Source organism: Sphaerodactylus townsendi, linkage group LG05 (assembly GCF_021028975.2).
Source record: "Sphaerodactylus townsendi isolate TG3544 linkage group LG05, MPM_Stown_v2.3, whole genome shotgun sequence".
Taxonomy (NCBI): domain Eukaryota; kingdom Metazoa; phylum Chordata; class Lepidosauria; order Squamata; family Sphaerodactylidae; genus Sphaerodactylus; species Sphaerodactylus townsendi.
The window spans coordinates 56,545,757-56,564,052 of record NC_059429.1 but is presented as its reverse complement, the minus strand read 5'-3'; the positions used below and the strand labels follow the sequence as shown (position 1 = coordinate 56,564,052).

At 39.8% G+C, this 18,296-nt stretch overlaps 1 protein-coding gene across 4 annotated transcripts in view; it reads right to left on the bottom strand.

The window, feature by feature from the left end:
* The window catches only part of NEGR1 (neuronal growth regulator 1), a 744,190-nt gene that overhangs the window by 318,673 nt on the left and 407,221 nt on the right, over nt 1–18,296 (bottom strand). For all 4 annotated transcript variants that reach the window (XM_048495755.1, XM_048495757.1, XM_048495758.1 and 1 more), the window contains exon 3: nt 4,255–4,380. In XM_048495755.1, coding sequence (XP_048351712.1) covers nt 4,255–4,380 — 126 coding nt within the window. The remainder of the gene's footprint in view (nt 1–4,254; nt 4,381–18,296) is intronic.

Here is an 18,296-nt window from a genome sequence, read left to right as displayed (position 1 = left end):
CAGATGATACCCTGAAATGTTGGTGCCGATACATCAAAAATGCACCCCCTGCAGGAACATCCTAGAAATTTGCCCAAGAATCTTTGTTCTGCATTGAATTTTCTTCATTGCTGTCAATGGGGGTTGAAGGCTGTGGGGGGCACATTTCTGAAGGCACAGTCTCAAAACTTTCAGGGTCTCATCAGGAGACTGCCCTAATGATACCTCCCAAGTTTGGTGCAGTTTGGTTCAGGAGGGCCAAAGTTATGGACCCTCAAAACTGTAGCCCCCATCTCCTATTAGCTCCCATTGGAAACAATGAGGGATAGGGGTACCCCCTTTGGGAGTCCATAACTTTGGACCCCCTGAATCAAACCTCACCAAACTTGGGGGGTAGCATAAGGACAGTCTCCTGATGATACACTGAAATTTTGGTGCCACTAGCCTAAAAACTGCGCCCCCTGCAGGCCACAAATGGAAAACCACTAAAATACCCAAAAACGAACCCAGCATTTTGATGCTCCCCACAAGGTGATGCCCTGGGCAGCTGCCCACCTTGCCCAATGGGCATTACGCCAGTGTTCTTAGATGTTATATTTCTTATGAAGATGAAGTTTTGTCTTGAGTTACACTTAGTTACTGACTTAATGGATTCAAAAAGACTGTGGGTTCTAACAGGCTAGTAACCTTTTTCTCAGAACACACAACCTCTCCACTATTAGATACACACTCAACAGAAATGTCCTTGTAAGGTAACTCTCTTGTGAGCAGATCACTACTACACCATATAGAGAATCCTCTTTTGGATATAATTCCCTTCCTGACTGGTTTAGGAATTCTTCTTAAATTTTCTGAAAATATATTTCCCCACTATTTATGGTTATTTTGGAAACTCTTCCAAGTTCTTCTGTCTGGTATTTCTGCTCTCAGCATATGCTGCCACACACCATATTTCAGATCAGATTTACTCTCTGACTGAAATCCTCTCAGGGTAAATTTTCACACACAGTTAAGGGACTTTATTTTATTTTTAATTTATTTTTCTATTTATAAACCACTCTCCCCTGCAGGGCTCAGGGCTGTGAACAACAACAATAAAATAGTACAACAGCAGCAATCATAAAAAAGCATAACAACATAAAACCGCATTAAGCTTTAAAAATGCAAGGTTGACAATAGATGACAACACCCAACCCCACTATACATCCCAGGGAGGCCACAATATCAAGGTAACTCAGTTTGGATCCAGCTGGCCAGATGTAAAAGCCTGGTGGAACACTCAGGAATCCAAATAGTTTTCAATTTGAGCAGGAAGAGAGATGCCTCCTCCCTTTGTTAGTCAGCTGGTTGATCCACCAATAAAAGCACAGGTCAGCTAATCCAATTAGAGGGTTGTCCAGTTCCTATGAAGTTTTTTTCCATTAAACTCTGTTTGTGACCACACTTTGTTTTCAGCTGCATTTTCAACCTTATCCATCAGTGCAGTACACTCCTGTATTCAACTAGATCTCTGAATGAATGGATGTTTCAGAATGCAAAAGTATAATCAGGAATCAAGCCTTCTACTTGTGGATTTTTCCTGAAAAAAATTCATGGATTTTGTACTCCAAGAGTAACATTTTCAACTGCATTTTTCTCTATATTGAATGGATTCTCTGTGGAACAAACCCTAACACAATGTGGATACATATAAGTTGTGAATAATGTCTCATGGGAGAGAGCCATTCAGATACTAACTCTTGATCCAATGAGCTTACAGCCACTTAATTGACTTTTATCTGTGAAAAAAATATTGAATACTGTACTGAATCCATCAAAGAATTGGTTATGGAGGAATTCTTTATCACTGAAGTTGCAAGGTGGCTGTAAGGTACAGCTACTGCCATTTTATCAATGAAACTCAAGTTCCTGTGTTGCCATTAGGTGAGTGTCTGTCCTAAGCTACACTTTGAAGACTTCACGAGGTTCCCAACGCAATTTTGTTTGACATTTAGTTAAAGACCACCTTTATGATGTAACTGATTTTTCTACTCCCTGGGTGGTCACTTAAAAAGATTTAATTGTTGCTCTTTTAAAGGTCACTATTAGTAATTCTTTTAAGTTTTTCTCTATAAAGAAAAAGTGTTGATTAGCATTTCAGGCATACTAGGTTGTGGTTCTCCCACCTACAAATGACATCAGATTCATCTTAAAAATGTCCACATGCATGAATAAGCTGCTTAGAAATAGCTAGTTTTGTACCTTTAACACAGTAGAGGCGAAAGCAAAGATAATTCAATATTAAACACAATGTCAAAATACAGTCACATAGCAACAAAAAAACAAAGATATGTCACTGTCCTTAGAACCATTAACTCTAAATATTAAAAGAGACAAAGAAAAACAGGCCATACCAAGGAGGCAAAGAAAAGGTAATAGGGATAGCAGAGGAATTGGTAACAAGGAATTGACTTAAATTATGAATTTAAGTTTCACTGCAATTTGGAGTGACACATGAATCTTTTCTAGGTGTTAAGCAACAGTAGTGTTAAGAAACAGCCACAACTGTCTGGGAAGAACCCAGCCTACAGATAGAAAGAAAGGATTGAGGGAAGTAATGTTGTAATTGTCCTTGCAGCCCTAGCAATGGAGGGAGTTGAAAGCAAGAGGGTTCATATTAACTTTAGTAGACCTTCCCTTTCTCCCCAGTATTCAATGTACTGGTTGCTGCCTGAGGAGGGGAGAATGAGCTTGAGGGTGCAGAAAGAAAACACAGACAACCACCTTGTGTGGAATACAATTTAGCCACAGTCTGTTTATTGGTATGCTGGCTGAAAGAAGCAGAGGCGCATCAAAGGGGATGGATCAAGCACTGGGCAGCATGTCTGTTGTCCCCCAGTGACAACTGGGCAGCACATCTGCTGCCCCCCAGTAATAACCTTCCCCAAGCTCAATGCATGGGGGGAAACCAACTTCTGGAGCAGCAAGATAGTGGGAGCCAAGGCTGTTAACTTCCCTTGCTGTCAGGGGGTATGAGCCATCTTATGGAGGCCCCCACCAAAAGGGGAGGCCCAGCACGCAGCCTCTTCATTCCCTGAACACATCAGTCCCCATGCACAACCAGCCAGACTGTGATGGATGAATGTAAATAACAACAAAGCCTAACAAACAATAGGGCAACACTACAAGGTTGAAAAACAAGGGACTGTGGGAGAAGCCAAACATTACATTCAAGACACTTTGGTAGATTCCACTCAGCATATGTATAACAAGTTGCAGTCATTATAAAGGAACCAATTTTTCTTCTCCACATTCAGATGTGTGCCCTTTAACCCATTCAAGCAGCGATTAGAGCCCATGGAAACAATCCGGGTTGCTTTCAGTCCTTCACGCAGAGATGCTTCACTTTTATTTTCTACATGGGAAGAGGCTGAAACACTTGCCCAAGACCAGAAATGGTAAAGAACACTTGTTGCCTGATATATTACTCAGCATAATGGATTTGATGATGGTGGTGGTGAACACAAGCATAGCTGTGCGGGCATACAGAATTAAACCCCCGCAGCCATGCCAATTGTTCTGCAATCCAATCGGCTGCATCTGCATAGCTGTGCATGTGCAACACACAAAAGAAAAAAAGGCCCTCCAGGAAATAATGGACATTTTGCTGTAGATTGGTCATACTCACTGCCACAGGGAGCAAACGTGCTTGGGGAAACTTTGTACACTGTCAGGTGCTCAGAGAATCTGCCCACAACCTGCTGAGTGACTTATACAGAATGGTGGACAGGCAGATTCTCCCTGACACTGGACAGTGTGGAACCTAAAGTGAATGGGTGGAAGGGAGGGAAAAGAAGCATTTCCTGCCTTCTTTGTTTAGAGCACACAACCTGTGATTGTGCAAAAGGATCACTGGTTTAGCAATTTTTTAAAATCATGGGTTGAAGGGAATAAAACAGCCAAACTCATTTTGGGAATGGGGCCTGTGTGAAGTTCCCCTTCCCAAATGGTTTATATAATGTCCTACACCCATTATATTTGGTCTGTGTGGAATCCACCTTTGATGTAAGTAAAGAATTTAAAGCCAGTGGTTAATTTCTAGACTACCAACGGGACTCACCAAGGAGATGCATTAAACACGATTCAATTATTAACTTTAATCAAGTTCCAAAGAACATTTTAAACTCCTAGATAACAAAATTAGATTTCCAGTAATCTGATTATTGGAATTTTGCCAGACTTGTGTTTTTTTTTACAAAAAATTCTTTGAAAGGTGAACAACAGGCTCGAGCATACCTGATGGAGAGATGTGTCTCCAAGAAATGGAAGGGTCTGGTTTCCCTGATGCTAAACAAGCAAGTGTGACGTTACTTCCTTCATTCACCACAATGTCACTCGAGATATGAAATATCTTTGGAGAAACTGAAAGAAAACAATAAAAAAGTGTTAGCCTATCTTAATTCCACAAACATTTTAAGTTGATTATCTCAGACACAGCTGACACTCAACAATAGTTATGTGACTACAGCTTGGAGCCACATATATTTTTGCAGCTGCAAGAACTTCTGCCTGCAGATTGAAATTTATCTGCCTCTACTTTCTGGGAGCATTTCAACTATAGCAGAAACATGGAGCTGGAAAAATAATGCCCCATGGCCTAAAGTCCTTGTGGCAGTATAAACCATTAGTCCTTTGATTCTGCCATCACAAAATACATTTCCAGATTAATCCCCTAATTCCCAAATCAGATTAATTGTGAATTTATATGAGCAATGTCATCATGAAGTAAGAATTCCCTGTATTCTTATAGCACCTCTACACATGCAAAGGAAGTATATTTCCTTAATATTCAGCATCCTGTGTGTACTTGAACCCCATTCATAACACAAACTGTGTTACAGACTAGCTGACCTTTACAGAGTGACCATCAAATAACCCAGCCAAAGATAATCAAACAGGATAAATCATTGATTTAGTACATTTTTATCCTGCCGTCCTCTTCCAAGGAGCTCAGAGCAGTGAATATGACCCCATCCCTCCATTTTGTCCTCACAAATACTGGCACCATATATCACATAATCAGCAAGGAATATGATAAGTGCAAAGTTTAGACCAGGCCTAGTCAGCTACAATATGCTACCCTGGTTAATTTTTAACCAGAAGACAACTCTTGTATCCCTGCTAATTTATTGGATTTAAACCTGTTTATACCCTGCTTTCAGATTATTCAGGAGAGCTTTCATGACCTGCAGTAATAATCATAATAAAAATGCCACAATCGCAATACACAAAGTGGGCAATAAATCACAGATCAAATCTTGTGAGTTACAAATAGCAATTAAAAAACAGCATCTTTCCAAAATATAAGCAGAAATAAAATGACACCCAAGAGTAAACACATCTTTAAATTATGCTGGAAGACAAAAACGGATGGGGCCAGCTGTGCTGCTAGAAAATGGGAGTTCCATTGTCTGCAGGGCAACAGTTGAAAAAGCCTTGTCATGCATGCTTTACAACTTCATTTCTATACAGTTTCCTAGAGCATACCACCTGCTGAGTTCAGGCCTAGAGAAAATTCACATGAAGAGAAGAGACAATCTTTCAGGTATGTTGGTCCCAAGTCATTCAAAGTTTTAAAGGGCAAAACCAGTTTGGACCAAAAAACAAATCAAAACAACCAAACATTTTATGTTTGTCACAGCAGATTTCAGTTAGGCCTCTATATTTTGTGCCAATTCCTAATAGTCATCAAAAACCCCATACAGCATACTGAATTTTACCAAAGAACATGAAAAAAATGGTCAGATCCACCTTCCCTAGGAACCGCTATAACTGACAAAGCAGCCTAGACTGTTGAGAGGTCTAGGATAACCAACCAGGTCACACTATTCTTACTGAGTTAGCATAACATTAGATGCTACTTGTTTGGCAAATCATGTCTGGATTTCCCAAACTCAACTCATGTTCCTTGTGATCACACAAGCGGCTGGAGTGAATGTCATTTTAGGGATCAGACAAGCCCTTTTCTTCTTGGAATTATGGCATGGAGGGAGGAGCTCCTGCTTTTCTTGCCCCACCAGTCTGAAAAGTTGTAAAAGTCACAGCAGAGAGTGATGTACATAAAATGCCTCTGATTTCAAAATGACATTCCCCACTGCAGCTGTGTGACTGCAGGGAATACAAATTGAGACAGAGAAACCTGAACACAACTTGCCAAAAAAGTAACACCTAGTTTAGCCCTTGATCACATAGGTCAATCAGGGCAGCCAAAGTAATTTCACACCCAGACACCTAGATAATCTGCTTTATTCATAAAAACCTGGAGCTGAGAATGCAGCAGCCATCTTTCCAAAATATCACAAGTTTTAGACTTACCAATAATGTATTGATTACCTAGATCTATTGGATTTTTTTAAGGAAAGACCTTCCAAGGGCTTTTTTTAAAGCTACAGGCATATCCCAATACTTTTATATGCTGATGATACCGTTCTTCTATCTCGTTCAAAAGTTGGACTTAGTCGACTGCTGAATAGATGTGGGGAGTATTGTATAGACAATGGACTAGCCGTCAACTATCATAAGACAAAGATCTTGGTCTTTGCCAAACAATATGAAAAACATAACTAGGCAATTAATAATGCGCCAGTGGAGCAGGTTAATCGATATAAATATCTTTGAACTATTTTCTCCTATAACCTCTCCTGGTTACCCCACAAAAAAGCTGCTATTGCAGCTGCTACCAACAGTTATTCTGCCATTGTATGCTTTTTTAATGGAAAGGGTCACTCCCTTGCCCCTGCAGCACTAAAAATCTTTAACTCCAAGATAGAAGTGCAGCTACTTTATGGAGTTCCTATCTGGCTTAACGCAGTTGATGATTCCTTGAATATGATCCAATCCAAATTTTTTCGTAAAATTATGGGCCTGCCAAACTGTGTACCCTATGTGGCTCTTTGTTTAGAGCTGGGCCAAAACTCATTAGTTTATAGGGCCTGGTTGAGAGTTTTTAAATTCTGGCTTTGCCTGCATTTCTTACACAACGAGCATTTGCTGGTTCACCCACTTTTATCTGATACCCAGGTTAATCCATGGTTCTCTCTAATAGAGAGAAAGATTGAATCACTTGGTATATCCCTCGACTCGCTTTTCCCACTGTCCAGTTCAGAATCCTACAACTTGTTAAAACAAAAATTCTTGGAAAGCGAATGGATTAATTTAATTAGGTCTGCTATGAAAACTTGTTCATCTTTACATCTCTCAATATCCCTACATCAAAACAGGATGGCTCCCTATTTGTATTTTTTGACTAATCCTATTCAGAGAAGAGCTCTCACACTTGCTCGTTTCAATGTTTTCCCCTCTGCTTTATTGCGTAGTAGATTTAACAACTTGGAAATGAGTGAAAGGGTGTGCTCTTGTGGTGAACAGCAAATTGAAACATTGGCACATCAATTGCTCTGCTGCCCTAAATTTGCAAACATCACATTAAAATATTCCAATATCTTTTCTAGAATACCCAGTGAAATGGGAGAGTCAGGGAGACTCCCTTTCCTCTTGGACAATTCTGACAATTAAATTTGTGAATTGGTAGCAAGTTTTTTTATTGGAGGTGATGCATAACCAATAGTTTATATTTTATCTCACACTTTTGTATCTGTATACTCCTTTATCAAAGTTTTTGTATTGTGTTATGATTCTACTGTATTATGCCAAATAAAGGCTTATCAATCAAATTCTTCAGTTACTGAGCCACTGATAATCTGCATCATCTACTGGACCAGTCCTCCTTTTATGATCCATAATGGACAAGAGAGACATAAGCAAATGATGGAATTCATGATTTCAGTTTGTATTAGTATGATGTATGATGATAAATTTCAGGAACATCTGCATGTAATAAAAATCCAATGAATAAAAATTAAATGATTGACTCTATCCACAAAGTACTTTGCAAACTGGTGATTGTGAATTACAGAAAGGCGGACTGTTTCCTCCTCAGGGTCAAAGGTTAAAGGCCTCTAACTGCATGGAACAAATCAATGAAGAACACTAAAGCATGGAATGATGGTAGAAAAATATTCTTTGATTGTACCTGGGAAGACTCTAAAATGGGCTCTAACCAGTATCATAGCAGCCTTGGCATGAGTTTTCTTCCATCATCATTCTAATCAACATCACTTCTGCTTTACTACCTCCACTTCCTCTGAAATCATAGAAGTGACACAGAGGACTTATATTCAAGTAGAGGCCTGCTGGATGAAAATCCCACATGGCCCCACCCGCTTTTTAAAAACTTTGGTGGGTACCACAAAAGGGACTGGGAGACCTCTTTTCTAATCTATGAAAGACCATATGAGTCTGCTCTGTTATGCCTTTGTTCCTTGACCTTCTCCAAGGCTGCTTGGGATTCCAGACTCGAGATATACTTATAGAAACACCAAGATCAGCAACTATTCCTCTATATTCCTGACCATAACTATGGCAAGTTATTTCTGCAAGGTCATTGGTGTATGGGTTCACACAAGCCAGCAATTCATCAGCACTATGGCATGCTATTCTGCATAAATGAGGGGAGTGAACTTCTTAACTGTCTTTGAAAGCAAATTAAGATTTTCCCAGTTCAACAAACCTTGATGAACTATCTTGCTTCTTATTATGCATAACTATTTTATTTTATTTTAAGCTATCTTCAATTTAGTTTGGTTTGATTATTGCTTTTACTACTGCAAGCTGCCTTGCAGGCCTTTACAATAAAAAAAGCTCTATTTCTTTCCAACAAACCCTCCTGTCCTAATTATGCTAGGTCCAAAGAACCTAGATAATCTAGAGGGGTAGTCATTCTACTCTGTTGCAGTAAAAATAAAGAGTAAGGATGTGCATTCAGTAAATCCAAAAGTCCCGACCTCAAAAAAGCTGAAAAAATCAGCATTTGTTGATTATTGCAGGATCCCAAGCTACAGTCGCACAAGAAGAAATTCCAAGTTAAAAGAAAAAAAACCTGAGAGAGCATATTTGCAGCATACTTGCTGGTGATTCTCCTTAGAAGAATCCCTGAATTTGGTAAAGATGGGATTAGGTGATTCTAGTCTATTGGACCCCACATGGAGAGCGTATGGGGGCCAATAAAATTGGACCTCCTGATTCAATATTTACCAAACTCAGGAGTTTTTCTAAGGAAACTCACCAGTAAGTACACTGCAAATTTGATGCCTCTACCTTAATAACAGTCCTTCCAGTCCCCTGAAAAAATCTTTATGCAGTATAATGAAGCTGAATTTTGGAGGCATTCCCCCCAAAAGTCCCCAAAGGGAGTGCCCCAATCCCCCATTGTTTCCAATGGGAGCTAATAGGAGATGGAGGCTACACCTTTGAGGGTCCATAACTGTGGACTCCCTGAACCAAACTTCACCAAACCTGGGTGGTATCATCAGTAGGGGCTCATCAAGATTCAGAGTGCCTTTGGTGCTGCTATCTTAATAATTGCACCCCTGACAGCAGGTACCCCCTAAATTTCCACAAATTCTCCTTTTAAATCCACCCCCTTCTTGCCAATGCTTGTTTTCTTTCTTTCTTCTATTCTCTCAATGCCTAATAAAGGTTGTTATTATTATTATTAAACTCACCCCCTTTGGCATGGATTTAAAGGGAGAATCTGAGTTTTACCCAGTTTTAACATTGAAAGGGATTCTGTTTCAGGGTGGGGGAGAATCCACCCCAAAATAGCATCACTTTCAATGTTATTTACTGGAGCCCCAGATTCTCCCTTTAAGGTGGATTTAAAAGGAGAATCTGGGCTCCCTAGTTTAAACACCACTGAAAATGATGCTGTTTGGGGGTGGATTCCAGCATCACTTGTTTAAACTAGGGAGCCCAGATTCTCCTTTTAAATCCGCCTTAAAGGGAGAATCTAGGGTCCCCAGTTTAAATAACATTGAAAGTGATGCTGTTTCCCCCAATTGGGGGGACTGGATACAACACCATAAAACGTTTTCATAGCAGTAATAAAACATTTTGAAAGCATTTTGAAAATGTTTTCAAAAAAATTATTTCTGCTGTGTGGCATGGCCCATTGCTGTGTTCAGATTTGTGAGTTGGGGCATGTTCTATAATGTAATGGTGACTTTGAAACGACCTGATGTAAAAAAAAAATCATTGTTTGATCATGGTGGGGGAGGGCAGCCGCCCATGGGGGGCCAAACTCAGGTTTTGCCCTCGGGCTTCTGTTTGCCTAGATACACCTTTGATTCTTATTAGTTAGCAGTTCCTGTTTTACAGTTTTGTTTAGATTTCAGGTGTCTGGGGAAGGCTGGAGAAAAGCAATATCTCAGACATATTAGGTGTTAAAGATCCATGGTACTTGAGTAATTAAGTTTCAACAGAATTGCAAGGAAACAGAGTCCAAGTAGAGGTCACCAGGAAGAGTTGGTATCTGCAAGCTCTTCAAACAATCTCCAATTGTTTCCAGCATCGCAAGTATTCTTTATTAGTTAGACTTCATGGGAGGAGTCAGAGTCCTAAACCTTCAATACTATTAAACCCTTTTTTGAACTGTTGCATATTTATCGAAGGGTCTTACACTCTGTTCTGGCCATGTGCAAAGCATCTGATTGTAGTTTGCTTGGGGAACAGAACACCAGCCAAGGTCATCCGAGCAGTAATTGGCACCCTGGGAGCCATTCTGAAAACACTAGGGTGGCACTTGAAACATCTTCAAATCAACAAAATCAACATCTGTCAGATTCAGAAGGCAGCCCTGCTGGGATCCGCACAAATGCTACGCCGATACATTACAATGTCCTAGACTGGGTGAGGCTCAAATTGTAATGAAAGGCCAACAACCAGCTAAAGAACTGGCTGTGATATTAAACAACATCAAAATAGTGATGTTAGCCTCTAGCACAAATTTCTTATACTCCCTAAAACTCAGTTTCACAGCATAACAATCTGCCCACAAAATATGCAGGAAGCACTTTGTTTCCTTCTTCCATCAGTTGAGAACTGCAGTTATAGATACCTTACCAGAATCACAAGGGAAGGACAAATTGAAACTCAAGTGGCCAATAACACTGTTTTGGTATGATTCTGATGCTTTACGTCCACTTTCAGGAAGGAGAAAAAAAGATCTATAATGATATGTATTAGGTCAGGCTGGTCAAACCGCTCTATAAAAATTACATAGTGGCAGAATCGATAAAAATAATTCTGGCCAGTTTTCTTTCACAAGAGCTGCTGCAAGACTACACAAACACACACCAATCAATTCAAAGCAGATTTCCAGGATGGAGGGAGTGCAGGGAATGTATACTGAACCTGGCCTAGGGACATCACAAGCATAGTACTGCATTCTTGAAAAGCTACACTTCATTTTTGTTTGTAAATCTGTAGTAGGCATTAAAAATACCTGTTTCTCACTAGATAGGAAAGGAATTGCGCCAGATTATTTTGAGGATATGGAAGGGGAATTCGACAAACATTTTCTGTTTACTTTTACAAAACAAATTACTTACATGGGGGGATAATTTCAGTGATTGATTTTACCTGAGGAGACTAACATTTGAAGAGCAGCATAACAGTAGATGACACAGTAAACACTCAGAGGAACCAGCTGTGAAGCTTAACTTTTACTCCTAGTGAAGCCCTTAGGAGATCAGAGCTTTGATCATTGCTAGGGCTTTCACATCAACATTTTTAATATACATTCAAGCAGGATGTGTTATAATCTCAGCCACCCTTATGCTAGTATCGTCACAAAATGTATATTTTGTGGAGTGAGAGCAAGAAAGGAAGACTGCCACTTTCACGCTCAGTTTATGGCGTTCTTAGAATATCTGGAGATGTGATGGTGGCAATTACTTACTCAAGGTCTGACTCAAACAACACTATTAATAAATATAGCAAATGTTTTGAACCCAGAATTATCTCCACTGTTCAAGCGAAATTTACCTTGCTGCTCAGATTCCTTCTTGTCTGGATTTCTTTGTCTGGATTTCTTAAGCAGTGGAATGAACAGTTAGGAAAGAAAGTGAATCAGGGAGTTGTGCCTGACAGATATGCCAACCAGAACAATTAACCATCCCATCAACTATCCAACCAAACCAGACAGTCCCAGGGACCATTTCTATGCATAGCATTTCCATTGTCTGCCAATCACAGAAGCCTCTCTCAGGCTTTGGGGGCCTTCTTTATAAAGGATAGGGCTATCTCTCTGCTAATTCAGGATCTGATCTTTCTCAAAGCATGTCAATCATGGCATGAAGCGATATGCCAAATTCCATTCATATATGTGTTGAGCAGTGTAGTGGAGTTTCATTTTAAAGTGATATTAGAGTGTGCTGTCAATGAGAGACAACCATACTCTCCATCTCTGCCCAACTTTACTACATATTTTCTTTTGCCACAGGATGGATTTGGGAAAAATTACTGAAAGGAACAGAATGAAGTAAGACTGATTATGCACAAGATGTCTAGTGCATGATGGTGGCAAATGTCTGTCATGGCAAGATTTCTTGTACAATTTTATTGGGGCTATTTGATTTGTTCTTTCTTTTAGCTGTAATGTATTGTTTTCCTGTTTGGCATGTACACCACTCTGAGCCTTTCGGGGGTAGAGCAGTTTAACAACAACAACAACAACCAACAACAGTAGTAGTAGTAGTAGTAGTAGTAGTAGTAGTAGTAGTAGTAGTAGTAGTAGTAGTAGTAGTAATAATAATAATAATAATAATAATAATAATAAATAAAAAAATTTGAAACATCCTTGAATTGACAAAATTAACATCTGTCAAATTCAGAAGGCCCTGCTGGGATCTGCACAAATACTATGCCGATACATTACAACTTCCTAGGCTTCTGGGTGAGGTTCGGATTGTAATGAAGGCCAACAACCAGCTAAAGATCTGGCAGCTGTGAAATCTACAATAATAATAATACAAACATGAACCCTTGAACCCTGCTTTCACTTTCCATTCTCTCTACGGCAAGAGAGACCACTTTTCATTTGCTTCACCATCAGAGTGGGCAGAATTGCCAATGAGCAAAGCTTTGTCCCAGACCTCTTCCCTCCACCTATGGCCAGCCTACCTAGTTCCACCCTTCCCACTCCCTTGCAGTGCTGTCCATGCTTTCCCCTTCTCTACCCTATCCATGTTGCCGGCTCCTTTCTGCTTCTCTAAATGCTCATATTGAGATATGAAAATCTCAATATAATAACGAAGAGGGCTTTTCCAAGGCATATTACCAGCGGCATCTCTTTTTGGCTCCACCACACCTGCCACCCTACTTCTGCCAATGACCAGACAGCTTTTAAAAACTTCAAGCATACCTTTATTTTAAAATTCAAGCATACCTTTATTTTAAAAGAAGCCTCTCTCTTCTCCTGCAGCAGCAGCAGGTAATATGTGTGTGTGTAGGGGTGAGAATATAGACATGAGAAGGGGAGAATATAGAGAATATATGAGAAGGGAAGAGAAGGGGAGGGGAGGGAAGGGGTGAGAATATAGACATGGTCCCCTTTTTAGGAGCATATGGTCGAGGGAATTGCTTTGCCTCTTTCATTTTGGGGGCATGGTTATTTTTGGGAGAGCCACAATATTGATATAACTGCATTAACATAATTATTGATATAACAGTGATTTAAAAGTTTTTACAAATCCAGCCAAATCTTGGCACAACCAGGTGTGATGAGATCTGTGCCTTGAAGGCTGAGTTGCTGGGTGGAGTTAAGAGAACCAGGAGAAGTAGAGGCCCAATAGAGTTCTCTGCAGAAAAACTGCATGACATGAGTGATTGCCTCCTTGTGTAGAGAAATGTGAGGAGAAATGTTAGGAGATCCCACTACAAGCCCACTGTGGAGTGAAAAGCCCTGAGGTAAGGGTTCCATGTATAATGGTCCTAAGACCTTACTTCCTTCTTGAAGACCTTGGAAAAGAAGAAAGCTTGTTCACACACCCATGCTCAACTTCATGTGCTTTCTCTTCAAGTGAAACTGTAACTGCTTCTAGAATGAAGACACAAGCTCCTAATAACCTGATATTTGAAGAATTCAAGAAGTGAAGCATTATCAGGCTCTGCTCATTTCTTCCCCTTACAACTGTTAGAATATGAGAGCCCTAGAAAAAGAAAGTAGAACCTTAATTCTGTCAGAAACGATCTAGGGCTTTTTCAGTTTTAAAAAACAATGAGTTGGAGATAATACAAAACTATAAATGGGGTAGAGAAAATGGACACAGAATACTTTTTCTCCCTCCCCCATAATACTGGAACTCATCCCCCCTTCACTCAAAAAGTAATAAAACTGTGAAATTCAGTGCCAGTGGATGTAGTGATGATTGATATAATATATCGCTTTAAAAGGGGGGGGGAATTAAGCAGATTAATAGATGAGAGGTTCATCAACAGTTATAGCCAAGATGACTAAAATGGACAACCACATCCAAAGCCAGTAAATTTCTGAATACCAGTGCCAGTAAGCAACATCAGGAGAAAATCCTGTGTGTTGTGTTCAGTACTGCTGGTCCTCCAGAACACCTGGAGGGCCATTGTGTAGAAAAGGATTCTAGAGCAGTGATTCCCAACTAGGGTTCCGTGGTACCCTGGGGTACCCTGAGCACGTCCCAAGGGTACCATGACAATGCTACCGCCTGCCCCCCCCCCACCGGAATCAAATGGATCCAGCAGGTTCTCACAGGTTCCCAAGAGTAGGCTACTAATTATTTGTGTGTGCCGAGAGGGGGTTACTTATTAGTGATTTTGCCATGTGATTTTTGCCTTAGTTACGCCCCTCCTCTCAGCAGTAGCGCACAGAACTTGAAGCAGTCTAGCAGGAGGTGCACCGGCATGCGTGGCAGCCTGCACCTGCGTGCATTCATTTCCTGCCCAAGGACCGGCACAGCGGCTGTGTCTTTGCCACAGTCCCGCCCAAGAATGCCTCGCCCCAGGAATGCCCAGCCAATGCCCCCGTCGTGCCACGCCCAGCCCAATTGGCGCTATGCCACAGTTTGAATTCCACCAACATGGGAACCTGTTACTAATTTTTTTGGATCCCACCACTGGTTGGAAGCCTCAGGGCCTTCCTTTAAACAACATAAAAAAAACAGCATTGTTTAATTTGCCTAAATTCGGTGTGGATTCTGGGGGTAGACTTAAAGGGAGCTCTCCCCCCAATCCATGCCAAATTTAGGCAAACAAACAACGTGGCTGTCAACGCTGCTTTCCCTCCCCTCCCCCTGCTTGCCATTCCCCCTACTTACAGACCAAAAATGGAAAAAGCCCCCCCCCCCCAATCAAATGAACCTCAAGGGTACCCTGAGATATGAAGATCAAGGTCAAGGGTACCACGACATCGAAAAGGTTGGGAAACACTGTGCTAGAGTATATACGCCACATGTGTGGCCCAGCAGGGCACTTCTTTTGTTAAACCTGACACTTCCTGGCTACTGTTTTTTACTTTCTTATTTCTGCACTATTTAAAAAGCATTATTTAAAAGCACTCACATTCCCCACTGCCTTGACAGAATACAAAGAGGCTTGGACAGAATTTTTGTGTGTGGGGGAAAAGCCATTGTTGAGAATCATTGCTACAGGGGTGACCAATATAATCTACATATTATTCCTTCAATATTGGCCAAGTCATATTTCACTAGTCCAACATATATAATTTATCTAATACTGCACTAGGTTACCAAAAGCAGTAGTGACATTTTTCCTATGTCATTTTATTAACAAGGAGTGCTTACCAAGCACTATTATTAAGAAGTTTAAATTTACAGAACATATAGTGTGTTCTGATGCTCCAAACCCAACAATTTCCTTTTTATTCCACTCATGATGACCTTGCTCACCATCTCACATTCAGAAGTATGATTTCATACTGGACTGATCTATTAATCTTGTGCTACCTTATTCAATTCAAAACCTCCCTCAGAAGAAGCTTGTAACAGGTTCACCTTGCCTCTGCTACAATATGTGCATCCCACTTGTCACCTGTTTGTGAGTTCTTCTGTGGTCTTTGGCAGCCATTGGCAATATCACTTGATTAAAATCACACTTTTACAATTAACAGCTATTATCTAAGCCAAAAATCAGAGCTCCCTTCATGCTGACTGGTTCAGTGCTGCTGAAGTGGCATTTGTGTTATTCTTCACTCTTGGTGGTCAGATCTGCTGTGGAATTCTTTTTTTCTTTCTGTTCCTTTGTAATGTCTGCCTATCTGAGCATGAAGCTAAACTTTACTGAAATGTTCCCAGATGGTTGGGAGACAGGTGGTCAGAACAGAATCACACAATTGTTAGATTAATAGAAGCTTAATAGAATTAATAGAATGGAAAGCAAAAGTAGGATACAAAGCAGAATCAAATATTATTGGCACATATGAGCTAGGAGTACAAAAAAAGCAGGAGAGCAACTCAGATTTTTGTGATTATAACAATTTGTTCATTCCAAACACATGTTTCAGGCAACCAAATATACATGGGCATCATCAGATGTCTAGTATAGAAATCAAATAGATTACATAATTGTAAGTAGAAGATAGAAAAGCTGTATTTTCACTGCTAACACAAGACCAGGAGCTGAATGTGGTATAAACCATGAATTGTTCATATTTTAAACTAGTGCCAAAATACAATCTAAGAAACATTCCTGAAAAATTTAAAGTCCATGTAAATAACAGATTTGCATTACTAGGTTCAAATGAATGTAAACCAGAAGAACAACAGGTTAAATTTAAAGATGTTATCAGGGAAGGATGTGAAAAGATTGTTCCTGTAGCCAAATAAAATGAAAAATCTCAAATGGATGACTAAGGAAACTTTTAAAGTTGCTAAAGATAGATGAGAAGCAAAAGTAAAAGGTGACGGAAACAAAATCAACAGTCTAAATTCAGTGTTCCAGCAACTTACTCACAGCGACAAAGAGTACTATTATAATAATCAGTGTAAAGAAATAGAAGAAAACAACAAAATAGAAAGAACAGGAAATCTGTTCCAGAAGAGTCAAGAAATCAAAGGGAAATGTAAGTGGGTTGGTCATGCTGAAAGATGAATATGGAAATACATTAACTGAACAGGATAGAATAAAAAATAGGTGGGAACAATACATTTAAAAACTATACAAAGTAAATTAAAAGATGACAGAGAATAATCTTTTGAAGAACCTATAGTTTTAGAAAGTGAAGTGAAGCTGCACTGAGACCAGTTGAAAGAAACAGATGAACAGGAGCAGATGGGATACCAATAGAGCTATTCCAAGCCACAGAAACAGAGTCCTTAAAACTTTTGATAAACATATGCCCACAAATATGGAAAACAAAACAGTGGCCTATAGCCTGGAAATAGTCAATTTACATTTCAATTCACAAAAAAGGAGACATCACAGATTGCAGCAACTATCAGATCATCACATTAATTTCTTATGCAAGTAAAGTGATGCTCAAAATCTTACAACAAAAACTGTTTCCTTATATGAAACAACAAAAGTCTGGTGTTCAAGCTGGTATCAGAAAAGGAAGAGGCACTAGGGATCATATTGTAAATTTACTAGAGCAAACAAGAGAATTTAAGAAGAAAATCAGTTTGTGTTTCATAGATCATAGAAAAGCTTTTGACTGTGCAGATCATGAAAAGTTGTGCCTAGTTTTAAAGAAAATGGGTGTGTCACTGCATCTGAATGTTTTGATGCTTAATTTGTATTCTGAAAAAGAGGTTACTGCTAGGACAGAACATGGACAAACAGAATGATTTCCAACTGGCAAAAGTGTAAGACAAGAATACATTTTATCTCCTTATCTCTTCAATCTGCATGCAGAAGATATCTTAAGGAAAGCTGGATCAGATTTAGATGGAAGTGGAGTGACAGTTGGGGAGTAGGAACATTAACTGTTAGAGATATGCTGATGAAAATACAGGCTGAAAATAGCTAAGACTGAAATGATTACTGCTGAAAGTTTGAGAATACAGCTGAACATCAAGACAACAAAAGTAATGACTACTGGAGAATTGCTCTGCTTTATGGTGGACAGTGAGGAACCTGAAATTGTTGAAGACTTTCTATTCCTTGGCTCCATCATCAACCAAAAGGGAGACTGCAACAAAGAAATCAGAAAGAGATTGAGACCAGGAAAGGGCAGCCATGAAGAAAATAGAAAAGATTCCTAAATGTAAGGATCTGTCAAGTTAATTCATGACATCATATTTCCTATTATTTTGCATGGGAGGGAAAGCTGGATAATGAAGAAAGCTGTCAGGAAGCAAAAAGATTCCTTTGAAACATGGAGTTTAAATGGATACTGTGGACTGCAAAAAAACAACAACCCCAAAGCACAAAAAGAAAACCGAGTGAGC